This window comes from Thermobia domestica, chromosome 11, assembly GCF_964235325.1.
Source record: "Thermobia domestica chromosome 11, izTheDome1.hap1.1, whole genome shotgun sequence".
In the NCBI taxonomy this organism is placed as follows: Eukaryota; Metazoa; Arthropoda; class Insecta; order Zygentoma; family Lepismatidae; genus Thermobia; species Thermobia domestica.
Window position 1 is genome coordinate 154014469 of NC_137464.1, and position 17995 is coordinate 154032463.

The 17995-nt window shown below is 36.7% G+C and overlaps 1 protein-coding gene across 1 annotated transcript; it reads left to right on the forward strand.

Annotated features, from left to right (window-relative positions):
• The first annotated feature begins 2145 nt into the window (after positions 1–2145).
• Positions 2146–8699, forward strand: LOC145664502 (uncharacterized). The gene is made up of 2 exons (XM_081731225.1): positions 2146–3203; positions 6220–8699. The coding sequence occupies exons 1-2, from the start codon at positions 3165–3167 to the stop codon at positions 7084–7086; spliced, it is 906 nt and encodes a 301-aa protein (XP_081587351.1). The 5' UTR covers positions 2146–3164; the 3' UTR covers positions 7087–8699.
• Positions 8700–17995: the final 9296 nt, after the last annotated feature.

The following is a 17995-nucleotide window of genomic DNA, read 5'->3' on the forward strand; positions in this document are numbered from 1 at the left end:
AGCAGCCGGAAATATATTATTTCAAGAAGTCAATGGTGAAAAACACGTACTTGGTTTTTACAGTAAGACTTTGAATAAAGCATAAAAATTTCACTATTACTGAATTGGAAGCGTACGCAATTGTAACTGCAATACGAAAAATGGGGACATTTGTTATATGACCACCATGTGAAAGTTTACGCAGACCATAACTCGTTAGTGTTTTTAAATAAAATTCGAAATTGGAACTACAGTTTGGCTCGGTGGAGTCTCGAATTACAGGGATTTGATTTAGAAATAAAGCACATTTCGGGCAGTGAGAATGTTGCCAGTGACGCTCTGTCAAGAATAGTTTTGGCCCCTCCCAGTGAAATTTTGGATATAAACAATTTGGAAGTTCTCCCTTCATTTTTCAGAAATCTCACACCAGGAGAGTTAACCGAAAAACAAAAGGAACATCCTGAATACGATAAAATTATCAAGTTTTTAGAAAAACCGAACGATCCTTACAGTAACATCAAAAATAGAAATGTAGAGAAATTCTATAAATTGGAAAACGGAATTTTGCTGTATAAGAACTTTCATTTTCTTAACAGTTGGAGGATTTGTATTCCACCTTCTTTAGTAAATTTGGTAATTGAAGAAATGCATAATAACCGTGGACATTTCGGATGTGAAAGAACAGTAAGTTTTATCAGTAAAATTTGTTATTGGAAATCAAGGCGGCGAGACGTGATGAACTATATCAATGACTGTCTCGAGTGTAAACGAACTAAATTCGACACCCGATCTCCAGCTAGACCTTTAGAAACCATACAGGTGAAAGGCCCTAGAAGACTGATTTCTATTGATATTTTTGGAACTCTCGTTCCATCTCCTTCAAAATGTAAATTTATACTTTCAGTCTTGGACGTTTTCACTCGCTACCTTGTTCTTTATGCGATTCAAAATACTACTACGAAATGTGTAGTTAAATGTGTAGAATCATTGTACTTTGTGCATCTAGGAATACCTTCGGCTATATTGGCGGATAATGGTAGTTGTTTTATTTCTAAAAACTTCAAGCAGAAAATGGAAGAATATGGTGTTAAAATATTCTATGCAACGCCGTACCATCCAGCCTCGAACGCAGTCGAGAGAATCTATCAGAATACGAACAGGTTATTTAGGTTGTTTTGTAAGGATGATCATGCTTCCTGGGAGAAATTTATACCGCAAGTTGTTGTGTTATTAAATTATTCAATCTCAAGTAGTCTTGGAGCAAGTCCAGACAGTTTATATTTGAACATTCAGGCTGAAAAACCTATCTTCGAACATTTTGGTATTTTTACGAATGATACAAGCAAAAATGATAGTAAAAGTTGGGACAATAAACTGGTAATGGCACATTTTAAAAGAAAAGAAGTCATTCGAAAGCGAACTAAGAGGTACAACTCACAACAGGAGAGTAAACACAAAATAAAGGTAAATGATTTGTTTTTTCCAAAACAGACAAATTTAAGTTCCGCCACGGATAAGAAAATTTCGATGTTCTTTAATGTATCTAAGGGACTCTATCTCTGTGTCAATAAACCATCAAATTCAGAAAAGGTTTTCGAATTGTTAGATCCTTAACTGGTAAATAGATCGGTTCGCATTCTGTAGACCGACTTAAGGTGTGGAAACCTACGAAATCAACGCGAAAGATTTGGTTAGATTTAGCTGTTAAACACAGTTCTGGTAAGTAACACAATGTAATTTCAGGTGAGTTTAAAAATTCAGATTTAGAAAATAGTGTTGAAACTGTTCTTTGCAATGCCCTAACCACAGTACCTGTATGTTTGTATCAAAAGGTTAAGTCAAGAAGTAATAATAAACGGATAAACAAAATTCTAGAAAAAAATGTTGGATGTTGATAAATATTTGAATTTTTTGTACTGTAAAAATCTATGTTCATCCCATGTATTGGAATTTGCGTTGGTAAATTTGCAAAATCCTTACACCTTATTGGACGAGCGAGTTCAAGATATATATATATATATATATATATATATATATATATATATATATATATAAGCCCATTTCAGATGAATAGCCCTTAAAAATAAATAGACTATTTACATTTGTGTAAAGTGTTAATGAACCATAATATATCAAGAATTAATATTGCAAGAAAGAGGAGTAATCATCAGAAAAATATATTTTAAGAAGAGGGATATCTCAAGATTCCAGGATTCTCATAATCTTCGATGAAGATCATCGTCCCTCCCGCGCGCCATTTGTGAGCGTGTTTACAATATTCAAATTTCCAGTTTTATATTAATTAAAACCTTATTCTTTGTGAGCGTGTGTCCTCCCTCACTCTCATTCCATTTGTTTAAATTTTCCAGTCAGCCCAAAGGCTCTATGCATAATACGTTGGCACAAACCTTGTATAATGGTGCTGTTCTTTAACGTGTTGGCAACACTTTACCGTGATGACTTGCCTTACGTGCTCAGAAAACAAAGGGATGTGAAGTGGCTATGATCTTTTCTAAAAAAGTAGTTTCGTAAAACTTGTCGTCATCGACATTTATTTCTATTGTTTTTGGTATTTTGATTACTTTATTTAAATGGTAAATAGGTGTAAAACAGAATATTATAAAACAGAATATACACATATTATCTACAAATGAATGTTTTCTAATAATATTTTAATATTACTCACTGCCATTAATAGGCGTAGGAAGACGAACACTTTGTGTCGAAGGCGCGAAAGGTTGGCACTGCGACACCATCACCAGAAAAAGGAACAAACATGTAACTCGAGTGTAAAGAAAATCTGTGATTAAACCAGTCATCCCCCACGGTGTTGTGAAATTAACAACATAAATATTTTCTATAGTTAACGCAGTTTCACGACGTAAATATTATGGTGAAAGTTAGTGAATATATGTGAAAATGATACAACTTAGTTAAAACCAAGTGAACACACATCGTGAAAATCTATTGCGTACATGTCTGGTCGAACAGCAAATTCAATCTTTGCAGTTAATCCATTGAGATAATATATAGACCTAGAGGTGCCCTAACGCGAGATCTTTGATGGTATCGAACTCGCAAAAATCGAATCGATCCGCCATATTGTGAAGGGAATAAGAGATAATGATAATGTGTATTTGTGTTATGTGTTGATTATCTTTGTTCTGAAGAGAAATTTATGCCGAATGAATAAACTTTCTTTGGTATTTCATAATATTTCAAAGGTAAGTTATTTTCTTTCCTTTAAGGTTTAAATAAATAATAAAACGTGATTGTGTACTTGTAATAATATTGGGTAAATAAGCATATGCATTGCATTTACACTGTCAAGAAGCTCGTAAAGACTACTACTTAGAGAATTGTCAAACTGTTATTAAGATTGCTTATTTATTAAATTGTATGTTTATGAGTTGTTGGTAATTTTGCCAAAATTATAGAACCTACAAGTGTTCTGTGACACCTTGGCAAGGAAACTGTATGGTTGTGGAGGGAGTAGGCTTACTTTGCCTATGTTAAAAATTGCTAACGATGTCAATTACTGGATAAAATAATCCTCACTCATTGTTAAAAGCAGCAATAGACATATCTCTCATACAAGTCGCGCGTTATAAATCGATATTCTGGACAAAAAAGTTATTTGTAAATGGGTTCACGTTCACTTTAGCAGACGGTTCTACCAAATTTTTACACAAATCTTACATTTTCAGGATAGATTAAAGCTTTGCATTTCTTTTAGCGGAGCATGCACTGAATTAGGAGCTCCATTACTAATTGTAGATTGAATTCAGGAGGGCTCTGTATAACAGTGTGTACGTTTGGCATAAACATTGGGCAAGGTTCTAGAATACAGGCCCCCCTCCCATTTAGCTGTAATAAAGACAGAAATCAACGTGCTCTGCGGGGCTCTAACCCGCCTCCACTCGCTGGCGCTCGCTCGGCAATACTCTGTGAATTAAAATTTAAACTTTGGTACAGAAAGGAACCAACCTTGCTACTAACCTATATGGAGGACTTGTGTTCTAGAACTCTCCCTTGCATAGCATTCGTGCCATTTAGTGGCCACCTAGCACAAGTTAGGGCTATTGTTTAAACTTGGGGAGACCAGCTTTTTCACCTACTTTTTTGCGAATTTTATTCCGATTCGGTTTCATTCCGGTCGTTGTATGGTTGCATACCTTAAATTAGGATGCATAGCATATGTAGTAGTAGTAGTAGTAGTAGTAGTAACAGGTTAGAAGGCCCGCAGGGGTTCGTTAGGTTCTGTTCTCGACATGAAATGGGCAACCACTACCACTTACCTTTATAGTTGGAACAGGTCCCATATTGCCTACATAAAATTCTGTACGATACTGTCTTGACTACTTGAACAGCAGTATCAACTCATGTCTCCTGTAAATTATAGAGGACTCTTGTATTTTGCCATTCTTGGCCCCCCAATACTAAACATTTACCCAAGTTTGTGTTTTATGCACTGCAGATTTTAGGGAATGTTCTAAAACACAGGTCCCCCCATAAAGATTAATACCTAGGTTGGTTCCTTTCTTTACCAAAGTTTAAATTTCAATTCACAGAGTATTGCCGAGCGAGCGCCAGCGAGTGGAGGCGGGTTAGAGCCCCGCAGGGCACGTTGATTTTTGTCTTTAATACAGCTAAATGGGAGGGGGACCTGTATCCTAGAACCTTGCCGCTATGCAACCGAGTCTGAGCATAAGCGCAGCAAGGGGGCTCGAGAGGCAGCGAGAGGGTGCTTCCGTAGGGAGCAGGCGCGTCAGCGACAGAGGGTATACGCATAAACGAGGACAGTGGAAGAGGACACTTATACATACAATACTTTCACTATAATTAAAAATGCATTTCAATATGCTGTGCACTGCCAGTAATTACCTATACTCACACTTCCATTCCTTCACGAAAAATGTTTCACCTATCAATTTTCTATTTGGTAGAACCGTCTGCTTGAATAAAACCTTTATATTTCATGTACAGTATTATATATATGTTTGTATTTGTGGTATTTGTTAGTTAAAAATCACAGGATTTACGATTTACCTTCAAAAATAATAATTTCTGATTTAGTGTTGTAGAGCGTAGAACGGATAACGTAAAGGGTTGTTGCATTTGGTATTGTTCAAAAGCTACGGTAATTTTTAGGCACTTGTTCCAAATTTGCCATCCACAGATTTTCTTGACTTCACTTTTCTTTCATCTGCACCATTTGAGGGATTAAACTGAGTTAAATACCTCAAGAGCAGAGCGCTGAAAAATATGACAAGTAATACAATATATGGCAGAGGCGTACATAACTAGCCCATCATATGTGTACCATTAGTAAGTGTAGTATTTTCTAAAATGGAAAGGACCAAAATATTACTTATTGGCAAGTTTCCCAGGGTTGTTGTGAAGTTCACGCACTTCTCACATACAGCATTGCCTATGGTTTTGTATTACAAATTAGAGAGCTCCCAACTGGGGGGTCCGCATCATTATTTATACATATAAACAATAGTGGGGGTTAAACACGTCTTACTCCGACTACTGTCACCCACTACACGCTTATAAGACATTTGAAGTCCTTCACACTTCGACAGAGTTGACAGTGTAAATCATAATAATGTAGCAGTTTTTTACTGTGTTGGAATATTTTTTCTTGAAGAACACTGGCAACACTAGTCGATCTTAACGCCACTACTGGCTATGAAGCGAAACAGTAGGACATCGTAGCTCAGTGGTAGAGTACTCTTAAAGGTAGGGTCCCTAGTTCAAATCATGTCCAATTCAAACTTGAGCTTTTAGTGGACAACAACGTGCTCTCAGGTTTCCTCCCACATTCTCATTCCACCAATTCTTTCATCATTCTCATTCACATCCTCAGAAAAAAACACGAGGTTTTTCCGGGTTGGACTCCTTGAAACCCACCTGGATTTTTGATATTTTGGTTAGTATATTATTGATACAACTAAGCTGACCTCATTGAAAGTGATTTTTACTAGATTTTGGGAAAATACATGAGTAAATAAAGCTGCATTTTCGAAAAAAAAAAAAAGTGCTCGTAAAATATCCGTAATTGAACGCACAAAGTATCGGAAGTGAACTTCCAACTATAAAACCATTTATTTTACAAAACATAAATTTAATTTGGTGCTCAAAATCTCATGGCACCTCTATAGACGTAATTATAATTTTTATGTATTGATTTTTTTTTAAATATCAACACTATTGATTTTTGTTACATTGTTTCAGGCAACAAAAAAGTGGAAATCTCCAAACGTCCGATGTGTAGATTTTGAAGATCAGAGCATTCAGCGTGAGATTATTCAATCAAGCAAGTTAATTCCCAGACAAGACAATCGTAATATGGTGTTGGAGTCGTGTAACACAACTTTACCTACCTTAAAGCAGCCTTTCCATGGTGTTTCTAATGTTGATATGCAGTCACTTGACCCTTCTTGCAGTGGAACGGAGTTAACACCACGAAAAAAACTGTTGAAAAGGAAGTTGTTTGAAACAGAAACCAAATGTATGGAATCCAGGAAGAAGATGAAAGCATTGTACTTGAAGAATAAACGTCTTAGAGAAAAATATGCAAGTATTCAGGATATTGTGCACTGTCTTAGAGAGAAGTGTATGATAACAGAAGGTACTTTAGAAATGTTAAAATCAGTACCCCTCAGTGTTGAAGGTAATGCAGTGGTGAAGTCGCTCTTGATTCCGTCGGGTAACAAAAAATTTGATCCGGCTCTCCGAAGTTTTGCGTTAACACTTGACTTCTATTCCCCAGCTGCATATGCGTCTGTTCGTAAAACATTTAACTGTGTGTTACCGCATCCACGGACTTTAAAAAAATGGTATTCTTCAGTGAGTGGAAATCCTGGACTATGTGAAGAAGCCTTCAATGCAATGAACGAAAAGGTGCAAATAACGAAACAACAGAACAAATGCATTCAAGTGTCATTAGTTGTAGATGATATGGCAATAAAACATGTCGAATTTACTGGAGAAGAATTGTCGGGTTACGTAGATTGCGGTACTGGGGTGAGTGATAAGACTGTGCCAGAAGCAAAAAACGCTGCGGTCTATATGGTTGTGGCTTTGAAGGATTCGTGTTAAATTCCTTGTGCATATTACTTCATAGATTCTTTCAATGGAAGTGAGCGTGCAAATATTACGCGTAAATGCGTCAACAGATTGTATGAAATAGAAGTTGAAGTTCAAGCATTAACATTTGATGGAGCTTCATCAAATTTCAGTGGTGCTCATGAAAGTAATGAAGCACTAACTGTTTATCCTTGTCATGTATGTACTGATAGAAGTAACGATAGCTATACATTGTAAGTCCTTTATTTTCTTGCTGATATAATATATTATAGGATGTTCGTGCTACTCACGAAATCACAGAAAAAAGAGCTTGTCCTTCACGTATATACCAATAGAAATGCTGGTACCAATGATGATAGCTATGCATTGTATATTCCTTTTTTTTTTTTTTTTTTTTTTGCTGATATATGAATGCATTGTTTATTGAATGATCTGATTCAATTTCTTATGCTTTTCGAAATGATATTGCTAGTGTAAATTTTTCATTAACTGGTGACCTTGACATGTAGAATTCAAGAAAGGCTAATCAAGAATTTATTTTGGATTGTTAATATTACAAGGACTAACTATTTGTATACTTATTATTTAGCTATTTTCAGTTATTTTTTTCTTTAAATTGAAAGATTGTATGAAGTGTAGGTCAATCTTATGTAAAAAAATCAAATCTGATAGAAAGGAAGTGAGTAAAAAATTTTTAAAGCCTACTGACTGTCATGAAAACCGAAAGTGTTCATGGAAGCAAATATGTCGTATAAATTCAAAGTTCAAGGGTAAACCTATGTAACTTCTTAGGGCTCGAATTTTGTAAAAATCTGTTCATAGTACGCACCTGCATCACAAAATGAACCTACTGATCAAACGTAATGATTCTAGCTACGGTGGTTTTCGCTGCGCGTTGATCAGTGCGTAAATCCCCCAGGTACCCTTTGAGGCTTTGTAAAATCCGTCCTTAATACGTCTGTACATTATAAAAGGAACTTAATGCCCAAATTTCATGGTTCTAGCATCAGTGGTTTTCTCTGTTTGTTGATCAGTGTGTAAATTCTGTCCACCCCTCCTTATTTACCTCCTTAGAGTTCGATTTTTTCAAAAATCCGTTTTCAGTACGCCTCTACATTATAAAATGAACATACTGTTCAGATTTCATGCTTCTAGCTTAAGTACTTTTTGCTGGTGGTTGATCATTGAGTGAGTGTGTCAACGAATCTGTATTTCGCTTTTATATGTTTAGATGTATATGGTTTATTGAACGCTTCATACAAAAATTGGTGTAAAGCATTAGAAAACGTCCCAATTGACAAAAGAGAAAAATGCTTTATTTGTGGGGTTCTTTCTGTGACTTTCTACATCATACACAGATGTAATATTTAAAGCTTTAGCTTCACATTTATGACATTTGCTTGCTTTTATGAACGCTCATTAATAATCACTTTAATAGGCTAAAAAGGCCGATCTTTACGCACCCCCCTTTAAAGTGGAGAATATGTGGCAAGTATAAGACATTATAATCTGTTTTAAGAGCGACGACATTTCTGAATTCTTGTATTTCTAAGTCATTGTATAGTAAATGTACTCAAACCGAGATGAACAACTTAATAATGAATATAACCATTATGAAAAGTAAATTATGTATTCGTTTATTGATGTATATGAATTACTTCTATGAACCAAGTTTATGGAAATACATTTGCCAATTTAGCTTCATTCTAGTCGTTTTCATAGAAACAAAATGTAATTACAGTGAATCAATTGCTATGACAGTATTTAATCAGTAGTGAGTGTAGTAACTGAGATGAACGAAAAATTTGCGCAGCTTTGCCACTAATATAGCTCTGCTCATGAAAATCCTATGGAATGCATAACGTACTGTAATAGTGTACAGATATTGCAGAATCATGTATGGTACTCAATTTAGATTACTGCATTGTGTGTGAAAATAAGCATTGATTGCCAGCGGGTAAATCCTGGGTTCGTTATTCAAATATGTGAAAGTAACATTCAGTTTTCTAAGAGTAATCCTTATGGTTACGAGGAACCTAATTCCTGTGTTCACTCTCAATTATTACGTCATTATGTTGGGATTGGGCTTCGTAGTGTTTGTAAAGTTAAAAAGGCTGAAGTTGTCTCCGTGAGTTCCTTTTCTAAGACAATCTAATACAAGGTAGGAAATTTCAATAAAGGAAGGAGGGTATTACCTCATAGCGAGAGTGTGATTTTTGCCTACGAAATTCTTAAAATAGCAACGAATTCAGAGAAAGGCTACCTGCGACGGATGTAAATGTGCGATTATTTCTCATTTCTTAGTTTTTATATACAGATGGTGATCAGAGAAATGGAAACACCTCAACGAAATTGCAACTTATCAGATTAATATGGTGTCGGGCCACCTTTCACCTTCAGAACAGCCTTGATGCGACGTGGGATGGAGGCATAGAGGTCGTGAATGGTAGCAAGTTGAATTTTACACCATTCCTCGTGCAGGGCATCGGCCAGTTCTGTGAGAGAGGTTGAAGGTGGAAATGGTCGTCGGAGTCGTGTTTCCAAGACGGACCACAGATGTTCAATTATGTTAAGATCTGGGGATTGGGCGGACCAGGGGAGGTGTTGAACTTCATTCCGATGCTCCTCAAACCACGCTGCAACAACGCCAGCTGTGTGAATGGGTGCATTATCATCCTGGAATATGGCGTCATTGTCCGGGAACAACATCCGGACCATGGGATGCAAGTGGTCTCCTAAAATTGCGACATAATCGTTGGCAGTGATTCGTCCGCTAAGTGTGACCCCAATGAAAACCATGACATGGCGGCCCACAGCATCACCGAGCCGCCGCCATGTTTCACAGTTGGGCGGAGACACTGCAGATCATAAGCTTCTTTGGGCGTTCTCCACACATAAACACGGCTCGTGGTTGGGAATAGGGTGAAGGATGACTCATCCGTCTATGTCACACGTTTCCAGTCCTTAACGGTCCAAGTTGCATGGTCGCGGCACCATTTGCGGCGTGCGAAAGCGTTATGGTCCCTGATGAGCGGTTTGGCCCGTGCAACATGATCCCGTAAATTCATGTCATGTAATTCGCGGCGGACTGTGATTGTCGAAACAGGGTGGGGGAGGTGCTGATTGAGTTCCTCCGTCACTTGCTCCGCAGTGGCACGACGGTTCTGCGTGACAATGCGCTTTAATAGGCGGCGTGACCTGTCGCTCATGATTTTCTTACGCCCACTGTTCCGCTTCCCCGATGTCGTTTTCTTGTCTGTTGTGTAGGCCGTCATCACCTTCGAGACTGTCCCACGCGACACACCTAACACAGTAGCCACTGCCGTCACACTCACTCCACATAACCGCGCACCAACAACTTGCCCTCTTTGAAAATCTGAGAGGTCTCCCATTTTACACTACCTCCGTCTGCTGCAGCCACTGTACACTGCTGTTCCACTGCGCCTGACGTAGTATGGAGACCGACCTAACAAACCACCACCAGCGGTCCGGCGCTGCGGGCGCCACGACACCACTGCCAACCCATACATTTGACGCGTTGCCAACTACAGGTGTTTCCATTTTTCTGATCATCTGTATATCCCGGATCGGAAAATAACCACCTTTGCTCGCTTCGCATACAGACTTAGGATACTCTATTTCTTTTTTTCACACTGAATCCGAGTGTCCATGATTTTCTCTGTTTGAAGTGAGATGGCCTTACCGTATTACGCGCCTCTCGCTACAGTAATTCTTCCAGCAAGTAGTCCATGGATTCAGTCCTCAAAACTTTCAATGTTTAGCACGGGGGCGCAAATTACTGCATGTTTATGCATTTAATGTTCAAAACTTACTACGTATTAGGGCAGATTTTATAGCGTTTAATGTTGTGTACAATAGTCTTCTACGTGAAATGTTTTATTAATTCAGCATTTGAATCGTTTATTTTTTGGAACAACGTTAACTCCAGAGACCACATTTAGGTGATTTTTCAATTAAATGTAATGAACCGTCTTCGGGAGAATATTGAGGCACGTTCATATAGAAACCTATCTTTTATTTATGAAAGAACGTAACTACATTTTTGTCAGAAAGTTAGTTATGAGTTTCAGATCATTATCCTGGTAAAAAAATTGATTCTGTTTAAAATTATTTTTCTCTCCTGAAAAAGCTTTGTCTCTGGAGTTTTTGTTTCATAAATTAGCGATTCGAACACAAAATCAGAGGACTGAATTAAAAACACATTAAGGAGGTGTTGAACACAATATTAAACGCTGTGAGTTTGCTTTGAAAAAAAAGGGGAAAGTTTTGAACATTAAATGCAGAAACATGCAATAATATACCCTCTCTCCGAGATGTTCAGGTTTCTTTTTTTTTTTTTTTTTTTTGTATGAACTACTTAGGAGAGTAATTACTGCACCGAGACACTCCTACCTTATTTAGTTTCTTAGATTTAAAGGAAGGTCCACACTGGAAGTGAGTCACTTACCATTCTGCTCACAAGAGTTTGGACATCGCTTGATTTCCTGTTGAACGGATTTTCCATATCCTTCCCACTCCCCTCACCTCATGACTCGAGATTGGGCATGTTGAAGGACGCAATTTTCCTAACATATAACTTCCTACCACTACACCGGTGTTAAGACAAAAAAGATTCGGCCATTTGCTTTGTCATTCTAGCAAACCGTGTTCACTAACATGTTCATCGATGCATATATTCTTCATAGGACCACTTTGAAGAATATGTGCAACATAATGTTCAACATTTTGAACACATGATATACAGGAACGATTCCTTGTAAATTTACAATATGTATTGAGTTGACATCCATTTGCCAACCTTTCTTATGTTTCATTATGTTGTACAATAAATAAATAAATATCAACGGATTTCAGTACTGTTTGTTTTGCCGCACACAGTAGAACAAGATGTTAAAGTTTGTGACGTTTGGTTACAATGAAGCCTACTTTACATTTTTTTAAGAATAGATTTTACAATTGATTGCAGTAAAAACAATATTGAAAAGGTATTGAACATATATATTACCGTCCTATGAAAACGTCTGACAATCATTAAAAGAAACGATATGGACGCCGAGTAGCCAAGCATGGACATTGTGAGTAGCAATGATTTGTACGACAATGTATGTTCTGCATGAAGTTATAAAACATAAAATTTCGAACAACAAATAGTTACAAATGTACTGAAAGAAGTTTATTTACTGTGGTAAATTTCTTAAGAATATAATAATCAATAACCGATATTAAAACTTCACATTGTTTGTTAGAATATTTGGCGCTGCAATATCACAGATATTTGCTCTATGCTTACTTTCAAAATAGTTATCATAGTATGAATGCACAGAGATAAAGATGGAATAAGGACTAAAGTCAAATTAGCAATACAAACTGATCAGTCATTAGAAGAATCATTGTTACGAGGTGGATCCGGTGACAGAGAACGTTCCTGGTTTTCACATAATACGCACGCACAAGCCTTTGTGTGACACATACACGTGGACACTCGTCTGTTCTAAACGTTTTGGTCTCTGTGCAAGAACAGCTAACCATTTCCAATATTTCTTAAGTAGTATTTTCTGTTGTCCATTTTATTTGGGCCACTCACCACTTGTACATTAACACTAAAGATGCATTTCTTGATTCTAAATGTTTCACTGCTTTTCCTGCGATGATTTCTTTTTGGACTATAGCTATAGTCAATATATCCTACAACTCTAGGAAAACTAGCCATTTGATGAAATTGAACTTGAACTGTCCTCAAACAATCAGGAATGGGGAATCAATCACATATATCAGGCGACGAGCAAAGACTGGTGATACTTTCCTCACAAGCTGGCAAATTGTTGGGTGGTTCATGAAATTGGTTATCTTCAATGTGTATCTGTAAAACAAGCACAGAAATACGTTACATAAAAAATTCAGAAATATTCTTTTTGGAATCTTGTTTGCTAATTTAGCAACTTCAAAATTTATTCAGATGATAAAACTGAAAATTATTCAGATGCACCTTTCCCGTGAGAAACGACGCTACCTATAATTATGGCAAGTCACATTTGTGTTTACTTTGGATTTTAGGAATGAGTAGATGAAAAATGGTAAAAGATTAGCTAATCTATTATATAAAAGAGAACGCACAAATCCTTTGTTAGCTCATCACGCTAATACGGCTGAACCAATTTCTTTTATTTTTGGGGGGTTATTAGGATTTGGACCCTAGATTGTTTTTATCATATCACTTTAATTTTTAATTACCAGTGTCTTGAGATAATTGACCATTCAAGTGTCCATAACGTACAAATCCTTTGTTATTAGTTCATCATAGGTAAAAATAAACGTATTTATATGCAACCCGCATGACCGTGTCACTCGGCGGGTTAACATAAATGACAGGCGATATAATGTTAACATTTACTGCAATCTACTATGGTTTTTATCATATCACTTGAAAGCGAAAAAGTAAAAATTATCTAAGTAACAAAGTTTATTGCGTTCCGGGGTGACCGCAGCGAAGCGGGGTGAACGCTGCTAGTTTTTAATAAAATCCCTTTTGGAGCAGCTTCAATTTACAACTCTAATTTACAGTTTTTTGTTTATTATCTGTAAAATAAATTAAATTAATCAGAAAATGAAAATTATAACTAAGTTTCTTAGATTATGTTATTTTGCATCAAATGCTGTAGCTGAGACTCACCTACATAATTTTATCAATTATCAATTATGAAGATGCAATGGGAGAGTAGGAAGGAATACCTACGTGTATATTATTTTCTTTAACAACTTGTATAGTTTTTTATCTTGTTGAAAATCATTGAACCATGAATAAATTGATTTAATCTGTTATTTTTGTTCTGAGCTAATTTCTAAAAGTATGATATAAATTAATTACGAAAGTGACTTTCATATTAACAAACAGTATTGCGAATTATGCGGTTGATTCATCAGAGATAAACTTTGATATCTAGCACTGAATCGTGGTTTCCAGCTGCAAAAGTTTCAAGAAAGGAAAAGAGCAATTATGGAAAAGATTAAAATATTGATTATTAGGAAAAATAAGACAAAGATAACAGTATAAACCCTTTTTGTATAATTCGCCATTAAAATAAAATCACATAATCGCTGGTACCTACTGTTTATGTGACAAAATTTTGCTGTGAAATGTTCAACACCATTAAATAATCGAAATTGCATCGTGTGTTTGGTGATGTAACATTTTATTGGGGACTACAAAGCTTTATATTTTCTATTATACGAAGTGTAACCCAGTATACAGCGTGTATCAAAAAGAATCATCCGGTTTTAAACAATAATATCTATTCTGTCTTTTCAGAGATGTGAGTGAACAACGTACTTTTGGAAAGAGGAACGTATCTAGTTGTACATGGTTTTCGCTAGGTAGCAGCACTGTGGTTGAGTGAACGCCCACTACGGTTCTGGTTAAAATGGCATCTGGAAAACAGAAAGCGTTTTGTGTACTACGTTTTGCGGAGTGCAAGTCAGAGATAACTGTTCAGCATGACTTTCGTACTAAGTATGGTGTGGATCCTCCTACTGCACAGAGCATTAGACGATGCCATGAACAATTCCGAACAACAGGTTGTTTGTGTAAGGGAAAATCATCGGGACGTCCTCGAGTGCCCGACGCAGACGTGGAGCGCGTCCGTCAATGTTTTACATACAGTCCGCAGAAATCCGTTCGTCGTGAAGCTCGACAGCTCAACATGTTCTCGATGTCCGTCTGGCGTGTGTTGCGTCGTCGTTTACACATGAAACCATACAGAATTCAGCTACTGCAAGCTCTTTGTGGAGGTGACAAAGAGCGACGTATGGAGTTTTGTAATTTCATTCTTGGCAAGATTGCAGAGGACGACAGTTTTGTTCAACGCTTAGTGTTTAGTGACGATGCAACATGCATTTGAATGGAAATGTGAACCGCCATAATGTGCGAATATGGGGAACGGAACACCCACATGAAGTTGTAAAACGTGAGAGGGACTCGCCAAAAGTTAATGTGTTTTGTGCAGTTTCCCGAAAAAAGGTGCACGGTCCATTCTTCTTTGCCGAGAACACTGTGACGGAAATAACCTACTTTGATATGCTTCAGTACTATTTTTTCCCACAGTTGGAGACTGATTCGAATGATTTCATCTATCAACAGGATGGGGCACCGCCACACTGTCATGGGAAAGTGCGGGGATTTTTAAATCGAATGATTCCACAACGATGGATCGGTCGCACTGGACCAAATGATGCAGCGTTACATTACTGGCCTCCAAGGTCACCTGACCTTATGTATGTGATTATTTTTTGTGGGGGTTTATAAAAGACTCCGTTTATGTGCCTCCGTTACCAAGCACATTGAATGAACTGCGACATCGCATAACAGCAGCTGTGGAAGCTGTAACTGAAGACATGCTAGCTGCAGTTTGGGACGAATTTGAACACTGCATGGACATATGCCGTGCATCTCACGGGGAGCACATTGAACACCTATGGACAGGCGCAATAAAAACTTTTTGAGTTTCACTGTCATGCAAAACAAAAACTATTTGTATATGTTTATTAGTTTCAGAAATACAGACTTGCCAAAGTGGATGAATCTTTTTGATACACCCTTATAATAGTATGGTCTGAAAATAATGAAAGAGAATCATGATTTTACTACTGGTAATATTGAGCAATAAAATATTAAACTAGTTTTTGAAGAAAACATAGTGAAAATGGCAAACTACACTTTTAAATTCATATGTTATGTGCTTCAAAGAAAATAGCGCCTACCTGATAGTTCCCATTCACATAGAATCTTAAAATCATGAGTACTTTCAGAATTGCTGGTAGTGAACGTTCCCCACAAAATAGTATTCTAAATAGGATTCTAAATCGTCTCCCAGTAATGGAAAAATTTGTCTCAGAAATATTACTTTCGAAAACCTGAAACTAGAAAAGAATTTAGTTTAAAACGAAAACCTGAAACGAGAAAAGAATACAGTTTGAAACTAAAACCAAAATCGACACACTTTCTGTAATAAACCTATTATCAACAGAAATAAAACCTAACCTAAACATTTCCAGTTAATACTTGAAAATCAAATGAGCGTGTTAGCGGACTTTAAAGGTGGAAGACAGGCCATGACCAGTTTGGAGAAGGAAAATAAGTGTGGTGTTAGTAGTTAGGTTAGGTTACTGTCGTTTTATTTCATACTTCAAAATGAAATTCTACATAGAAGTCATGCTAGAGAAATGACTAGGGCGAATATATGAACAATGGAAGCGAGACCGGTTTTTGAGTACATGAACCTTTGTACAATACACATGTGCAGGAAACATGCTACAGAAATAACCAGGCGCGGAGATATGGACAACCGAATAGGCCTTTATGTCCGCACCTCATAATTTCCGTAACATTATTCCTACACAGGTGTATTCTGTGAAGGTCCCTGTATCTCTGCTGAAAATTTCATTAAAAACGAGGAATATCACAATGGTAAATGACACTCAAGACGAGCAGCGTATATGTGACGTACAAGAGAATGGAGCAAAACATAGCTTCAAAAACTACCAACCGTCACTGACGTGCCTGCTCCCTTCGGACGTAGCCCCGTGCTACAGAGCGGGACCATTAGTTTCGCCCTGCTCTGACTCGTTTATATAGCATTCGTGCTTTTTAAAGGCTATATAACACAAATTAATTTTCGATTTTTGAACTGTCGTTTCTACGGCATGTCTGCACAAGGTATGTCATATAATGTTTAAGTCCCCCCAAAGTTAATCTATACACATGAATGCAATTCCCTCCATAAGAAACAATGGAGTATGTTTAGTACAAGGGGTCCAGAAGCACGTAAAAACACAAAATTTATAGGAGAAATGAATGATGCAAGTACTTAGACGCAAGTACAAGTACTTAGTACAAAATCTAACCTAACCTAGCATAAACTATCCTAATATTAGTCGAAATAAGCGAAATTCCATCATTTTTTGGAAAATTATACAGGACCATTACACTAATATAACACAAACTAAACTAACCTAACCTATCCTAAACTAACCGAATGTGAACAGAAATGACCAAAATTGTAACATTTTTTAGAGAAAAGAGCTGAACCCATTCTGCTAAACATAGGCCGAAACAATTTACAAGATCCATTTCCAGACCAACAGAAGTCATAATTAATGAATTCAAACATGTATACTTAATCCGGAATAGTACCAAATTTTGAAAATTTTACATTGTGTACAATTAATGCCTGCCTAACCTAATCTTGTGTCTACTTCGGTAGCAAATCGTAAACATCTTACATTTTATGTAATTAGTGTCTGCTTCCGATTTGCATTATACTTTTTGGCTAAAGACAACAAAACACTACCTTCTTAATCTAATGATACGAACGTGCCGATATAGTGAGATACAAGTTGAGCACGTAAATAATTTCCTTCTGCCAATTTAATTTTACACAAACACAAACCAGTATCAACTATAAAAGTTGTTTACACAAGTAATGAATTTTGGTAATAGACTATAAAGTCTACTTCCCTTTCTATTCATGTTCCTTGGTTCCTGAGTTGCATGATTTTCTGTCTTAGCCTTGTGCAGCACCCATGCGTGTGGTTCTTATGTTATTGTATCTTGCACTAGATGTATTACAAGGATCTGCTGTGAAAATTAAGTTATCCTAACCTAAACCGCCCTAATCTATTTTGTTATTGCAGTTAATTTTTAAAATAATATGTAGTTATTGTGTTAAGAAGTTTGCTGTAAACTTGAAACTATAAATTATATTTGGGATTGTTTTAGACATAGGCTAAATGAAAATTATGATTAGAGCAATTTAAACATAGTATACAACGCCATGAAATGAACGTTTCTTGGTTCAAAAAGTGTGACGAAAAAGTTAAAACGAAAGGACCAAAGAGAGAAGTACCC